This window comes from Belonocnema kinseyi, chromosome 4 (assembly GCF_010883055.1).
Source record: "Belonocnema kinseyi isolate 2016_QV_RU_SX_M_011 chromosome 4, B_treatae_v1, whole genome shotgun sequence".
NCBI classification, from domain to species: domain Eukaryota; kingdom Metazoa; phylum Arthropoda; class Insecta; order Hymenoptera; family Cynipidae; genus Belonocnema; species Belonocnema kinseyi.
Genome location: NC_046660.1, coordinates 107290661 through 107307153, shown reverse-complemented (window position 1 = coordinate 107307153; position 16493 = coordinate 107290661). Strand labels below are relative to the sequence as shown.

The window sequence follows — 16493 nt, the reverse complement described above, 5'->3', positions numbered from 1 at the left end:
CTGAGGGTATTGGCCGAAATGGTCCTTATATACTAACGAAGAAAATTCTCACCGCTTGCGAGAAACGACTAGTGCCGGACCCACAATTTTTGGTGGAAAGAGTTATATTTAATTTTCTTACTTGAACCTCAAATATTTTCGTGATGTTTGCCACTGAAATGTTATTGAAATTAAATGTGTGAACTTAGAAGAAATAAATTTCAAACATTCGAAAAATTTGCTCAGTTTCGAAAAAAAATCAAATATATTGGACAGTTTATAAACCCAAGAAAATGTTATTATTTTAACATTTTTTTCAAGATTATTTAATTTTAAACATAATCATTATAATTCATATATTATATGTTTTAATTTTAAACGTTTAAATGTGAGACGATCTAATTATAAAAGTTTTATTATAAAGCTATCAGAATTGAAACTTTTTTAATTCGAAATTTACCATTTTTAACATGCATCATTAAAAAATTTTCACTTTCAAACTGTGACGTTTAAAAGAAAAATCTGCCCGCTTTGCGGGCAAAGTCTCATCACGCGCTACGCGCGCGGCTCGCTACGCTCACAAGTTTGAGCACGCCTAGGGCGCGCGACGGTTGAATATCGCGCTTCGTGCTCGGATATTTATTCTTTGCATTTGGAATGCTTGAAAAAAATTTTATCAAAAAATCTCTTTTAGATGGCAGTATTTATATGCGCCTTCATATTCTGAATTGTCTACTTAATTAAGTATATTTAAAGATTAAGTTTCTCAAAGCTCTGTAGGCTTTGAGGTACACATTCTCATCGTGACACTCGCGCTGCGCGCTCGATTTTCGACAGACATTTGTAAACAGGTTTTGTTGGATTTTTTTCTCGTAATTTTCGTCTTTTTTCTACACATTTTTTACATTCGCATAATTTATGATTGAGAAAGTATTAGAATTGTCAGAAATTTGACTTCACACTTTTTCAACGGATCTCCATGTTTCGAGACCCCCTTAATCCGAAAATCAGGTTTTCACGATGGCGTCTGTCTGTCTGTCCGTCCGTCCGTAAACACGATAACTCTCGAATTAACGAATCAAATTCATCTTTGGCACACTTTTTTAGGTCCTAAAAGAAAGGACGAGTTCGTGAACCAGCCATTTTTGATAAAAATTCAAAAAGTGAGCGCATTTTGAAAATTTTTGAGACCACTTTTTTCTGAATTTTAAAATTGAATGTACGGATATTTATAGTAAGAAAAAAAAACAATTTCTCCTAATGACTGTTTTCGATAAAATGAAAATTCTCAGAGTTATAGCGTTTTCAAAAATTTTTTAATCAACCGAAAATCAAAATTTAAAGCCGAAAAACGCACGATACGAAAAAAAGTGAAGGAAAGAAAAACATTTATTTTTGAAAGCTCTGAAAGATTATCATAACAAATTTTTGGATTTTCTTCAAAAATCGAAAATTCAAATTTTGTTTATACAAAAAATAATGGAATAAAAAATTCCATTTTGTGGACAAACTGTGTAGGATACGAAAAAAGATGAATTACCAAAACTGGTTATCCCAAAAAAGATCTACAACTTTGCTAAGAGTCACCTCTTGATAGGACGCCTACTTTTTGTTTCATTCGTGAAAAATAACGTTGAAAAAAATAAAATAAAAAAAATGTGTGGAAAAACGACGTAAGTTACGAGAAAAAATCCAACAAAACCTGTTTACAAATGTCTTTTGGAAATCGAGCGCGCAGCGCGAGTGTCACGATTAGAATGTGTACCTCAAAGCCTACAGAGCTTTGAGAAACTTAATCTTTGACTATACTTAATTAAGTAGAAGCGAAGCGCGAGGTGTAATTATGTTCGAGCCATTTATAACCATTTTTGTTAATTTATCTTTTTTTGTATCCTACATAGTTTGTCCACAAAATGGAATTTTTTATTTTCCATTATTTTTTGTGCAATCAAAATTTGAATTTTCGATTTTTGAAGAAAATCCAAAAATTGTTTGTAATAATCTTGTAGGGATTTAAAAAAAATGCTTTTCATCTCTTGACTTTTTTTCATATCGTGCGTTTTTCGGCTTGAAATTTTGATTTTCGGTTGATTAAAAAAGTTTTGAAAACGCTATAACTCTGAGAATTTTTTTTTATCGAAAAAAGTCATTAGGATAAATTGTTTGTTCTTTTCAATACTATAAATATCCGTACATAGAATTTTCAAATTCAGAAAAAAGTGGTCTCAAACATTTTTTAAATGCGCTCACTTTTTGAATTTTTATCAAAAATGGCTAGTGCACGAACTCTTCCTTTCTTTTAGGATCTAGAAAAAGTGTGCGAAAGATGGATTTGATTCGTTCATTTTTTCGAGATTTATCGTGTTTACGGACGGACGGTCGGACGGACGGACAGACAGATAGACAGACAGACGCCATCGTGAACACTTGATTTTCGGATTCAGGGGGTCTCGAAACGTGGAGATCCGTTGAAAAGGTGTGGTGTCAAATTTCCGACAATTCTAATACTTTCTCAATCATAAATGATGAGAATGTAAAAATAGAATAGGATTAAACATTTTTTCCTCATGCTGCTTCAGTTAATGTTCAGTATAGCAGAATCCATTTTTAATGTAAAAATATTTTTTCTATAGTAATGGACTTGTAAAATAATATATTTGTATTGAAAAAAGAACATTTAGTTCATAGATTAATACAACAATCATTATTATTTCACTCTAACTGAAATATAATTTCCAGTTCCGAAAATATTTTTAATGTAAAAAATTTAACTTTTAGGAATTTAAAATGATTTTTAGAAATTAACGTATCAAGACACTGAATTGAAAAATTAGTTAAAACCAATTCCTCTATTTTTCCAAATGTTTACGATATGAAATAAAACAAATTTTGTATGGAAACCTCTTGTTAATACATTTATTTGCATACGTACACTTCCGTGCAAAAGTTTTAGATCACCTCTTTTTTATGACTGAATAAATTTTCTTAATATTAATTATACCAGAGCTAAACAAATTTCTCTTTAAAAGGTTGTTTGTTTTCGAAATTCGGTATAAAATAAGCCCAGGCTGAAGTCAATCGAAATGAGCCCAAGTACATTGAAAAGTGTTTATTATTTCGGGATTTATTGAAAAGTTAAGAACACATTGAAATTTACACTATTTTGTCAATATCTACTCAAAACTAGACAAATTGGCTTCAGCCTGGGCTTATTTTATACAGAATTTCGAAAACAATCAACCTGTTAAAAAGAAATTTTGTTAGCTCAGGTATAATTAAAATTAAGAGAATTTATTCAGTCATACAAAAATAGTTGATCTAAAACTTTTATACGGCTTGAAATGCACGGTTTGAAACTTGTTGTGTTTAATTAAACAAAGTCTTTTTTGTAATTTTGATGCGTGTTTCTTTATTGAATCTCGCCGATGCGATGCCGGGACGCACAACACTGACACACACTGACGCAATTGTACTATCGTTTCGCAACTTTGTTTGCGACACACATGTGAGTAGCTGTCACGTCGGTGTATTTCAAAACACAGTAGAGTTCTGTAATTTTAATCGACCTAGAACCGTGTTTCTTACATCGCAGATGTAGTTTCTCTTCAACTTGTTCGTAATAATCATTTTGAACTTTTACGGCAGCGACTTTTAATACTTATTATCAGTTCTGTAATTATGACCGAACAGTTCGAAATGGTTCACAAAATAGTTATTATTAATTCACCGAATTTTTCTCATATCCGCCACAACGTAACTAGTTCAGTAATTCCTCAAGTATAAATTTTTGCCGTATAATTAAAATATAGATTGGTCGGATTTAAGGGGGTGTGGCGTGAAGAAAACAGAATACAGTAAAACTCTTTTATAGCGCCGATTTTGCGGTTGACGTTGGGTGAGAACTAACTCATTTTAGCCCTCTCCGCTTTTGTTTGTTCATGCCTGAGTGCTCGCCTGACTGCAATTTTTTTTATTTAGAACACTACACTGAAAAAATTAGCATTGAATCAGGGAAATATCGGTACGAAAACATACGATACAATGTTTCAATGATCCAAGAAAATTTTCCTTGCTTCAAGAAATTTTTCTTGAATGAAGAAAATGTAGTTCCTTGAATCTAGAAAATTTCCTTGAGAAAAGAAATATTTTCTAGGAGAAACAAAATATTTTATTGTGTAATCGACAGCCCTGTATAAAATAACTTTTATGAATAAAAACATTAAACTCACAGCGAAGGGTGGATCAAGCCTAATTTCTTTTCCAAAGTTCATGGGATTATAGTCTTCTCTTTTATTATATTCATAAATAAATGACGTGTTATTAATGCGAGTGACCCATAACTTGTCTGCGACTCTCTCAGATCTTGGAACTGTATCGTACATCCAAGCTCCATGAATATCGTCCATTTCTCCTTTAAATACAGGCTTTCCAATTGCATCTAGTACACCCTCTATTAATCAAATAAAAAATTTGTTTATAATTAAAATTTAGAAAACTATTGTCGAGCACACCAAATTGGACATTATTATTTATGAATATTATTTTCGATAAAAATATGAGGTACGTTAGGGCCCAGAAAAAAGTTGTATTTATTCTTTTTTGTATATATCAGTGCTGCATAACGATGTTTGAAATTAATCAATGCTGTTGATTACTTACCTTGGTCAACACCGTAATATCCTAAGTATTAATATCATAACATATTAAATAATAAATTATTTTCATAAACTCGATTATATGCTAAAACTATTAAAGTTCATAATTTATAAGTAACATACCAGCCACTCTAGGAGGCAATGGTGATAATGATAGATTTGTTAAACTTTTATCCAAAGGATGAACTATGTCTTTATATGTGCATTTGACGTTCGGGCACGAGTCGCAATTGATTTGTGGCGGACAATAAGACTCATGATCCACTCTTGGTGGAGGAGGTTTTCCAAAGAAAGCTTGCTGCTGTTGCGTATTACTTAAATCATCCATCTTTTGTGTCAGACCTGGAACAAGGGAAACTTTTTTTATCCTTAAGATACAAAAATAATGTAAGAATCACTCTTACAAGCTGTTTAGTAAAATGTAATAATTACACAACAAGACAAAATTAATTTAACGAACAAAAAATAGCACTTAAATACAGTAACCTATTTAAAAGATGTACTATTACTTTGTATTTTTTAAAAAGAACGGAGTATCTTTTTGCGGGCGAGGGTTGAAAATAATTCCAATTTAAAAATTCCAGGCTTCTTCCATTTAAAAAAAGGGAACTCTTATTGAAAGGGTATAAATAAAGATGATGAAAGAATAGTCGAAGACGAAAAATTGATCAGTAATTTATGACTTAGAATCGCTCCGTGCTGGTCCAATCCCTCCTCAGAATCAATATTTTAAATTAAACGTCAACGTGATAGTCAGTTTACCACTCCTGAAAATTTTCACATAAAGTCTTTTTTAAGCAAGTGTAAAGATTAACTATACCATGTGCCACTTTGCGGAACGAAGAATGATTTTAAAAAGCGTCTTAATTATGCCAAAAATAAATTTTTGATTCTTTTAAAAATTGGTATCAGGAGATTTTTAAATTATTTTAAGTTTTGAATTCAGAGATTTATTTGCACTTATTATCAAGAACAGATTTCATGGTTGAACGTGCGAATCGGTTTACTTCTGCAGAAATAAATCAATTTTAACGACAAACAATTTATTGCGACTTGGAGAGCGCAGAACGTTGCGTCCGTTAAGTGCACGTTTAAAATAAGCCCAAGAGCATTTTATAAATATTTGGGATCTCTATATCGCTTTTCCGAGGTCTATAATTATCCCTTATAGAATCTTAACTTTCAAAATTCATTAAAAAAAAAATTCCGACTTGGCCGGCTTTTCGCGATTTAGTCCCACACTGTAAGCAATGTTCGGAAAATTCCGACACATCATTTCAGAAGCGGTTTCTGAAAATTAAAAATATTTTCCTAAAATTTCTAAATGGTAACAGAAATATAAGTTATCGTGACGTAAAGAAATGCGCAGTTGCACGCGCACTCCTCGCTTCTCGAGCGCGTGCTGCTAGCTGACGAAGCATGAAGGTTCAGTATTGGTGGTAATCGGCTTGTTGGAAAGATTTTGTTTTGATTTTCTATGTAAGGAAGGAATTTTATTCTTGTACAAAATTTGTCAGAACATCACATGCTGAAGAAACCTGGTGTGTAAAAACGAACCTGGCTAATAACAATTTTTTTTAAGTCAGGTAATTGCATTGGTTAGGGAAACTGTCAAGTAAAATAAATTTGACATTTTTTCAATTTCAATTTGAAATTAGTTTATTTTCTTTATAAATGATTCTAGGTTAAAAATGTTACAAGTTTACGATTTTGCTCTTTGAATATTAATATGGTCAGGGAAAATGAAAAATTGGTCAGTGGGAAATTAGAGAAAATTAAAAATAAAGTTTTGCGGTAACCGCATGGTATAATATTCTTGTTAGTGATTTGTTTGCCTTGTATTTATATTTATTTGTTTACAATATTACCTTTTTACTTATACATTTTATTACTTGTTTGAAAATTCATCGATTTTGTTGAAAAGACATCCTTTCTAGTTGAAAATTGAATTTTTGTGTTTAAAATTCAAATAGTTTCATAAAAAATTAACTTATTTTTGAAATATCATATTTCAATGCTAAAAAGTCAAACAAAATCTTTTTGGGTTGAAAATTCAACTATTTTTCGAAAATTTATCTTTCTATTAAAAAAAGTAATCTATTTTATTATAAATTGCATCTTTCTTCGTTAAAAATGCTACGGTTTGGTTTAAAATTCAAGAATTTTGTATTAAGGTATTTTTCTTTTCTGTTAAAAATTCCACTGTTTTATTGAAAATTCATATTTTTGGGTAGAAAATTCAACTATTCTCATAGACAATTTTTTTCTCATTTATAACTCGTATTTTTATGCCGAAAAGTGAAACTAAAATCTGTTTTGGATAAAAATTCAACTATTTTTTTATTATTTGTCTTTGATTTAAGAATCCATTTATTTTGTTAGACATGACACCTTTTTTCGATAAAAATGCAGCTGTTTTTATAAAAATTAAACCATTTTTTTCAAAAAGTTGCTCTTTTTATTAAAATTTCAACAGTTTCGTTGAAAAATCGTATTTTTGGGTTAAAAATTAAAGTATAATTTTCGTGGAAGATTTACTTTTCGTTGTAATCTTATATTTTGATGATAAAATGTCAAAATAAAGTCTTTTTCGAATGAAAATTTAATTTTTTTAAATTTGTATTTTAATTTAAAAATTCATCCGTTTTAGTAGAAATTTCGTCTTTCTTGGATGAAAATGCTACTGCTCGCTTGAAAATTAATCTTTTCTCTGTTTCAGGACACAACTTTTTTTGCTGAAAATTTTGGTTGAACCACTTTTTTAAGAAATCAATTTTTTAGGCAGTATTCGTATTTTAGTTGAAAATTAATTTCTTTGGTTGAAGGTTTAGCTATTTTGCTACAAATTAATTTTTTTGCTGAAAATTCATATTTCTGGTTTTAAATTCAAATTTTTGCGAAAAAATTCCACACGAATATTATTTATAATAAATAAAATAACATTTTGTATAAATTTTGTGAGTAAAGTTCTCTAAACATGTAATATATATAGGCATTATTGTTTGGTTCATTAATTCTTATATAAATTTGCAGTATATACTTGTCTTAAAATTAAAAATTTAAGTAAGATTATATACGAACGAAGTTTATATGTAAATAACTATGTTATATAATATACTCAATATATTAAATGTCAAAAAAATTCTTATCATAAAAGATGGGCCTTGATTATATATTTGATACAATGAGTGTACATATAACATAGATACAGAATAAGTGGTTGGTCTTAACTATAGTTGTATTTTATTTCTATTTATACTCTTAGGACAAATATAGACTTGATGTTTTATATTAAAATTATGAACAAAAAAGATTTTTTAACCTCTAGTAATTTTGTGATACATGTGACTGGAGTTTCATGCAGTTACCGTTGCTGAAATTTCTGTTACGTTAAAGCTTTAATCAAACAAATAATATACATTAGGCACGCCTTAACTACTTATTAGCTTTTACAATATTTATTTCAGAGTATATTTCATTGAATGGAAATTGTGCAGATTTATAATAAGAATATGACTGTATTTCTAAATTTAACAAAAATGATCATTTTAGATATTTTGTGTATTTTTCATATTGCACTGAGAAAACTATATCGCATGAATTACAATATATACCGTAATCCTGCGCTATATATCGTAATTATCGCATTATAATAGCGCGAAATCGTGATATCGCACATTGAAAGTTTTTACATTATATACCGCATAATTGTGCAGTCTATAACGTAAGAATTTAAGTTTATTACGCTATCACATTGTGTTTCTTCTTTTGTGATCTCGCGAGGGTTCGAGTAGTGAACAAACGATCACAGGAAAAATTAAAGATAAAGTTTACATCGCTTCCAGGTGAAAGCTTCACCGGAACAGAAATGAAGCTGGCCTGGATAATCTTTCATCTTATAATCGCTCCATTTTTATTCGAGGTGTAGTGACAATTACGACGACAGCGCTGCCAGTGTCGTTTAACTTCATTAAATTTGAGAGAAATGGGGATTCCCATCTGTCAATTACATTTTGCATCGACGAGTTCAGAATTATTTTCCTAACCTCAGTGAAAATATGTTTAATCATTAAACTTTGCAGGTTTTACTTACAGCAAATTTTTCCTTTTTTCTGTGATTGTTTTAAATCTGGTGTCTTGATTTGTAGCTCAAACTCATTCATACTCTGCCTTTTTTACATTGCTGCTAAGGACGCTGCGCCGTATAGAAGACGACACTAACCAAATTTAACTTCATTTTTTTCAGTGATATTAGTGCATTATGATATCGTACAAAGCTCCGGGATCTGATTGTATGTTATCATATTGCGCTTTCTTGCAATATAGAGGTTTTGCGATATCATTGTGCGATATCTTTTTCTCCGTGTGTTGTTCATAAATCGTCTTTAATTATTATAGAGGAAACCAAGCCAAATTCAGAGACCTATATTTAAAATCACTGATCTTTCTTAATTTGAGCAATATTCTCTATGAAATCTTTGAAGCCGTTTTGAAAACACAGAATATAAACCACTTTGTCTTAATCTTATACAGTAACCTTTATTAATGGTTTAGGAAAAAATATATCAAGGTGCACCGTGATTTTTCTAAGTTGATGCTTCTTGAACCAACCTATTGCAAATTCTCAAGTTTTTTGATTCTTTAATTTTGAATCCCTAATTAATTTTGCATATTGTTAATTTGAAGACTTTAAATTTGGAAAAAGATTAGCATTCTAGTTTTTATATAATTTTATTATTTGAACTGTTTTGAGCTACGAAGGATTGTCACTAATTTAAGCTGTTTTCAAAATAGAACCCTTGGAAACCTTAGTCAAATTGGGTGCTTTTATAATTCTATTTTTGTACCCTTAAACTAAACACTTTTGTTTTTTGAAATGTTAATTTAAACAAATCTTTATTAATTTGATAATCAAGGAACAAGGTACATCTCAAGTCTGCCTTACAAACCAACAAACTAGATCTAAATTAAGTTTAACTCATATCTAACTGCTAAATCTAAACGCTTCTTTAAAATCCATCTGTGCTAAATCCTAAAATTGTCAAATTGACTTAATTTCAAGGCAGATAAGTTCTAGTTTATAAGTTCTAATTTTCTCTAAATTTAAATATTTTCAAGTTTCTAAATCACTGATTTGATGTTTCTAAATTGAAGAAGATTAATTTGCAAATTCCATTTTTGTTTAATTTTTAAAATTGGTAATCTCTTAAAAATGTTCGATGACGCATAACAATTGCATCCCTTTTTCAGAATTTGCAGAGCTGTTTTAAAACTGTACCGTCTCGAGGTTTTGTATAGGGTTTTCAGCAATAATATGGCTATGACAAGAAATTAAATGGTAGGAAAAAATAATGTGGAACACCAACCAGTAAGCGTAAGAGTTCCTTTTGTGGTATTGACGTTATTTTTGGCGACGCAATGATACTTTCCATAATCCCATTGTTGTACCTTCATAATATGCAACTTCATCGTGATCTGAAAAAAATTTATTTTGTAATAAATAAATTACCAGCAAGAAAATTGACTGTAAATCAATTTTAAGCTTTTGTGAAATAGAAATTTGGTTGCTAAAGTACGATAATTAATATGTGAATTTCCAGTAATTAAATGTAGCTAATAATGACATCTGATGAGGCGCTTATAATCTCTGCGTCAAGCAGAACATTCGATTAGTCTTGTCAAACGGATAATTAGCAATTTCAGAGCTAACTTGCAAAAATCATAATTACAACTGTCAACGAAAACCTTTTATATATCAAACTGTTCAATTAGCACACAATTTATGTATTCTATCAACAGCGAAAATACTAATTAAAAAAAAAAATATTTTCGGTTTAGTTCTGATTCATAAAATTAAAATGAAATATTTTAGATTTAGGTCTGTTAGTGATTGAAAAATATAATTTTTAGTTGATTATGGTCATCATAAGCATTTAAAAAAAAATTAATTAAATTATATTACATTATTATTCTCTGATAATTATGGAACTGTTGTAATGAGGTATATATTGGTTTCAGTCAAGTACCTTGTAACCATTACGTCTACCAATGACCTCGGTACGATACTTTTCTGGCGGTTCGAGACGGCGGCCATCATCTCGAATCCAATACGTGTCTGGTTCTGGAAATGCTTCAACTTCGCACTCAAGCACAGCAGGATTCGAATTTCGAACTCGAATTGTCTGAGTGTGAACAGTAATGAATGGAGGAACTGAAAAAAAATTTCACCAACTAAAATACTGAGATAAAATGGTTGTAACCAATAGAATAACAAATTTTATATTTATATTGCAATAATAACATCACAGTAAATAAAAAATACTTATAATTGTAACACCTTACAATTTTTTGACATTGAATTAACAAGTGAACATTAATTCAGTATTTATCTGCATTAAAGTAAAGTTATTCTGAATTGAGGAAAACGTATGATTAAATTCTGAAATTCAGATATTGACGTCTTAAATTTAGACTGCTGAATTTTAGCTCGTTTCTGAACTTAAGATCCGAAAATTTTTAAAGTATAAAACTTTAGGGTATTTTTTTACTGCTGTATTTTACATAATTTTATTTATATTCACAGAATGTTTGAGCCGACCGGAAAATCGGAAGAACTCTGAATGAAGGCATTGTCAATTATTTAAAAAGATATTTTTAAAATATATAGGACAATATCCATTTTTTTAAATTTTTAATAAAATCTAATGTAATATATTTTATGAGAACTTAAAACAAAAGATTTGCAAAAATTCAAAGACATTTCAACTTAAAAAAATATTAATAAAAAAGAAATATACATATATGATTTTAAATAAATTCGATAGAAATGTTATAATTACTTATTTAAAATATTCTACGAAAATATTTCTTTCAGCAGAAAAAATATTAAGATGTCTCAACATTTGCAATGACATGTTTGTTTTATATAAATGAAAAGATTATTTAAAATAGATGCGTTGATCCTTTTACATTTATCAATGCAGTTCAAACTGACATTGCAGCTGATAAAAAAGCAGTAGATATATCTATGAAATCTACTTAAATAATTGCAGTACAATTTTAATTAATATTTATTACTTTAGTCTGTGATCAAGAATAAGTTTAGCACGTGCAAAATAAATAATTGTTTCCTTCCCAACATAAATTATTTATTTGTATACGATGTGAAAATTTCCATTTCTATACGTTGATTTTGGGCATGTTACTAAAAGACGTCACAACTTGCTCTATTTAAATTGGCCAGGGGAAAAGCATTTAATGAGGAAAAAACGGGGAATTTCACATTTTCTCGTCACTGGATATGACGATTCACTTTTTACTGTGAAACGCTATTAGTTATCAATCGTTTGTAATAAAACCAATCCACGCTGCACATGTGTAAACGATTTGAAAAAGACTTACGGGTAATGTTATATCTATGAGTAACGATAAAATTAACTAGGTATTAACTAATTGAAAACTAGTTTTCCGGGCAAATAATCGTCTGTCCGCCTATTTCACATTGTGATGCTATGCTGAGTTACAATGAATAAATTAACGTACTTGTTGGAACGTGTAAAAGCAAGGGGACAATGAGTGTAATGAATCGCAATAAAAAACTATATTTTAAAATAATGTAATTTATATATACATATATAATAATAAATCGAGTGTTCTGTATAGAGTGAAAAATTGATTTATTTTATTTTTTTGAAATCGTTAAGAAGCATGCAAATTTTAATTTATTTTAGAATTAATTATATACTAGCTTTATCGCAGGATTTGGTTATGAAAAATGCGAAGTCGATAGTGCAATTTGAACTAAACTTGGAAAAACTCTAAGAAAGTAAAATAAACATAAAAACTTGAGTGAAGAACATGAAAACTGTATTTTTAAAATTTTGATTATAAAAATAGTATCTAAGTTGTCGAATTCAGTTTCCATAAATTCCAAATAACTTTTGAAATTTCTTACAAAACTTAAGGAAAACTCTTAAGGTTGTATGTAAATCCCATCCCCGTACAAATAGTAGAGTTCCGTGGGGGGCCGTCAGGCCATACTACATTGAAAAAACTTCACGGACCCGCATGGTGAAGATTTCAGGCATAGAATTCGTAGGATGGGTGTATACTACTATGTCAGCGGCAGATTCGTAGATCGTGCAACGTTCCAATTAAAACCTAATCATGGCTGATCAACTGTCATGGGCGTTTGAATAGCTTGGTACAGCAGATAAGCTGGAGAGAGGGAATAGTGTTGCTGCTATGCAATAGTGTTATGTTTATCAGTTTGAAAGTGACTAAAATTTCAATGCTTTTCATTGAATTACACAGACCGACAAATTTTAAAGCCAGAGATCAGACGTAACATTTCCGAAGGATTTTGATGCGCTGAATCCGAATCCGAGCTCAAGATTGCTCCTGTACGTCTGTTTTTTAAGATATCCTAACCTAAAAGTGCAAAAAACGCGTATTTTAGCTGTCTATGAGGTTATGTAACCGAACAAGAAAAATGTCTGCCACAAAAGCTAATATGGGATTTAAAAATACTAATCTTCCCCTTTCAAACCTACTTCGATTTATTAGGATATCTTTATTTTTCACCAAAATATTGTAATTTGAAATTTTTTATTTTAGCGTTTTAACCCATTAACGCTGAGATGTTCAGATTTATATAACGCATTCTCTGTTGCTGACGGTACGATATTTTTTCTTCAATGTATTATCTCAGGGGTTTTTGAGGGTGCCCTTTCTATTTCCGGTGTCAGTTTTTTGTTCTAACCCCTAGAAGATCCAATATGGCAGCCACAATTTAGGGCTTTAAATAAGAACAAAGTATCCCGCACAAAATACCAATAAAAAAGCGTGCAGTCGTTTGGAGCCAAACTTCGCACATTGATAAAACAAAAGAAGACGGACTGCGCGGAATGCTACTGCGCACTCTGTGTGAATTCTAATCTTCACATTCGCTGTATGTGCGCGCCGTTCTACGGCGCAGACAGTCTTCGATCCTTAGCTAGCTCATTGAGCTGGCGACGCTTTTATGATGTGTTATGCGTAGGTGATGAAATTCGTTTTTTGCTACAAATCTTTCCGTGTTAGAGATCACGTTTGAGTGGCGGGCTAACGGTTGCCTTGACTGATTGGGTGATTCAAAGGCTTACCTTGACTGGCTGGGCGATACAAAGTATTGCCTTTATTGGCTGGGTAATTCAGTCTTTCCTTGATTGGCTGGGCAATCTAAAGTCTTGCGTTAATTGTCTGGAAAACGTTAAGTACTTCCTTGCCTAGCTGGACAATCCCAATTCTTGCCTTAACTGAATGGGCAATCGTAAGTCTTGCCTTGACTGGCTGGACGATTCAAAGTCTTGCCTTGACTGACTGGGCGATTCAAAGTCTTGTTTTGACTGGCTGGGCGATACAAAGTCTTGCCTTTATTGGCTGGGCAATTCAAAGTCTTTCCTTGATTGGCTGGGCAATCTAAAATCTTTCCTTGATTGGCTGAGAAATCTAAAGTCTTGCCTTAATTGGCTGGAAAATATTAAGTACTTCCTTGCGTAGCTGGACAATCCCAAGTCTTGTCTTAACTGAATGGGCAATCGTAAGTCTTTCCTTGATTGGCTGGGCAATCTAAAGTCTTGCCTCAATTGACTGGGAAATATTAAGTACTTTCTTGCTGAGCTGGATAATCCCAAGCCCAGTCTTAAGTGGCTGGAAAATATTGAGTCTTGCCTTGGTAAGCTGGAAAATCTTAAGTAAATTTACAATATTAAATGAATCATAATAGTAAATTTTTTTTTAAAGCCCTAACTATTTCCATATTCGCTCTTCTTGGAGTTATAACAAAAAACTAAGCCAATCGAAAAGGAACCCCCGAAAACCCCTCAGATAACATTTTCAAGGGACAAGGGAATACTATCTCGGCGTTAATGGGTTAATACGCTAAATTGAAAAATTTCATTTCAAGGTTAGCCCACTTGCAGTGTGGAATTCGATTATTTCACGAAATGTAAATGAGTAAATTCGCAGCCCCCAGGGTTAGGTGGGTTAGCCTGCTTATGGTTTGGTAAGGGTGATTTCTGGGTTTAGGTGGATTAGCAGGTAGGTGGGTTAACCCACTTGTGGCATGGAACTTCATTATTTCAAGAAAAATATGCGACTAAACTTATTGTTCCCATAGTCAGGTGGGTTAGCATGCTTGTGGCTTGTTAGGGGTGGTTCCTATCCCTAGGAAACGGCTTCTGTAGAAATGAAAAGACACGGGTTCCATATTTTTTATTGTTTTATCAATGTGCAAAGTTTGGTTCCAAACGACTGTCCGCTTTTTTGTTGGTATTTTGTGCGGGATCCTTTGTTCTTTTTTGAAGCCCTAAATTGTGGCCGCCATATTGGATCTTCTAGGAGTTATAACAAAAAAATGACACCGACAATAGAAAGGGCACCCTCGAAAACCCCTGAGTTAATATTTTGAAGAAAAAATATCGTACCGTCAGGAATAGAGAATGCGTTATATAAATCTGAACACCTTAGCGTTAATGGGTTAAAACGCTAAAATAAAAAATTTCAAATTACAATATTTTGGTGAAAAATAAAGATATCCTAATAAATTCAAGTAGGTTTGAAACGGGAAGATTAGTACTTTCAAATTCCATATTAGCTTTGTGGTATACATTTTTCTTGCACAGTTACATAACCTCAACAACAGCTAAAAAACGCGTTTTTTGCACTTTTAGGTTAGGATATCTTGAAAACCTGACGTACAGGAGCAATTTTGAGTTCGAATTCGGATTCAGCGCATCAAAATCCTTCGGAAATATTTGGTCTGCTTTCTGGCTTTTGAATTTTATCAAATTTTGTCGGCCTGTGTTATCTATGAAACTACACGATGGAGAAACTTGATATATATTTTTTAAAATTTGTATTTTCGAGCAGCACTTATACTGACATTTTTTTAATTTCTCTACCAATGCCTTTAATTACTATAAATTAAAATGTGAAGTGTGCCTATGCACTGTTCATGAACTACATGTTAAAGTAGGCAACTTTGACATTAATTATCTCCGCATCATTATGCTTAAAAAATTTTAATTTAATTTAGCATATAAATCATTATTTCATTTAAATATAGCTCTTTTTTCAAAAAATTCAACCTGAGATTGATTGATGAAAAAGGCGTTTTTGAATTTTAAATCATAAAACTCGTACTCAAATCGTAGAATTTCGTTTTTAAAAAAGCGAAGTCTACCATGAAAGTTGAACTAAACTTGGACTAAACTCTGAGAAGATAAAACAAAAATATGAACGTAAATACAGAAAATGGTAATTGTTTTTATTGAAAAAATTTTACTCGAGTCATCGAATCGAGTTTTTAGAATTTTAAAATCTCGCGCGAAAATCCCATATAACTTGTAAAAAACTTCGCAAATTTGAATTTAATACAGTAGATTTCAAAAACTTCCCCATTTCATCTTGCACCCTCATAATCTTACGACCTGCCCGGGAGCCCAAAGAATGTGCGTGCAAAATTTGCTGCCGATTGGCCGAATACTGCGACTGCCCCCCCCCCCCACGTACCTTCACCTCCATACTCTTACATCCTGTCCAGAAGTCCAAAGAATATGTGTGACAAATTTGATGCCGATTGGTCAAAACCTGCGACCAAAAAGACGTGTGCAAAATTTAGTGCCAATTTAAAAAAACTGGATTGCCGTAAGCATCATACGTTTTAGACCACTTGAGTTTATATATTTCAAATACTGTGCCCCTCTGCCACACTCCAACATCCTCCAATATTCTTGCGACCTGTCCGGGAGCCCAAACAATATGACTGAAAAATTTGATCTCGATTGGTCCAAAACTGCGGCTACCACCCACCTTCCC

At 31.5% G+C, this 16493-nt stretch overlaps 1 protein-coding gene across 13 annotated transcripts in view; it reads right to left on the bottom strand.

Annotated features, from left to right (window-relative positions):
* Positions 1–16493, bottom strand: part of LOC117171290 — a 178483-nt gene that overhangs the window by 19828 nt on the left and 142162 nt on the right. For all 13 annotated transcript variants that reach the window (XR_004466860.1, XM_033358442.1, XM_033358445.1 and 10 more), the window contains 4 exons: positions 10661–10845; positions 10001–10109; positions 4758–4976; positions 4209–4429 (listed from right to left, as the gene is read on the bottom strand). Coding sequence is in view for 12 of the 13 variants with exons in the window: in XM_033358442.1 (XP_033214333.1) it covers positions 4209–4429; positions 4758–4976; positions 10001–10109; positions 10661–10845 (734 nt within the window). In the remaining variant the exon portion in view is untranslated. The remainder of the gene's footprint in view (positions 1–4208; positions 4430–4757; positions 4977–10000; positions 10110–10660; positions 10846–16493) is intronic.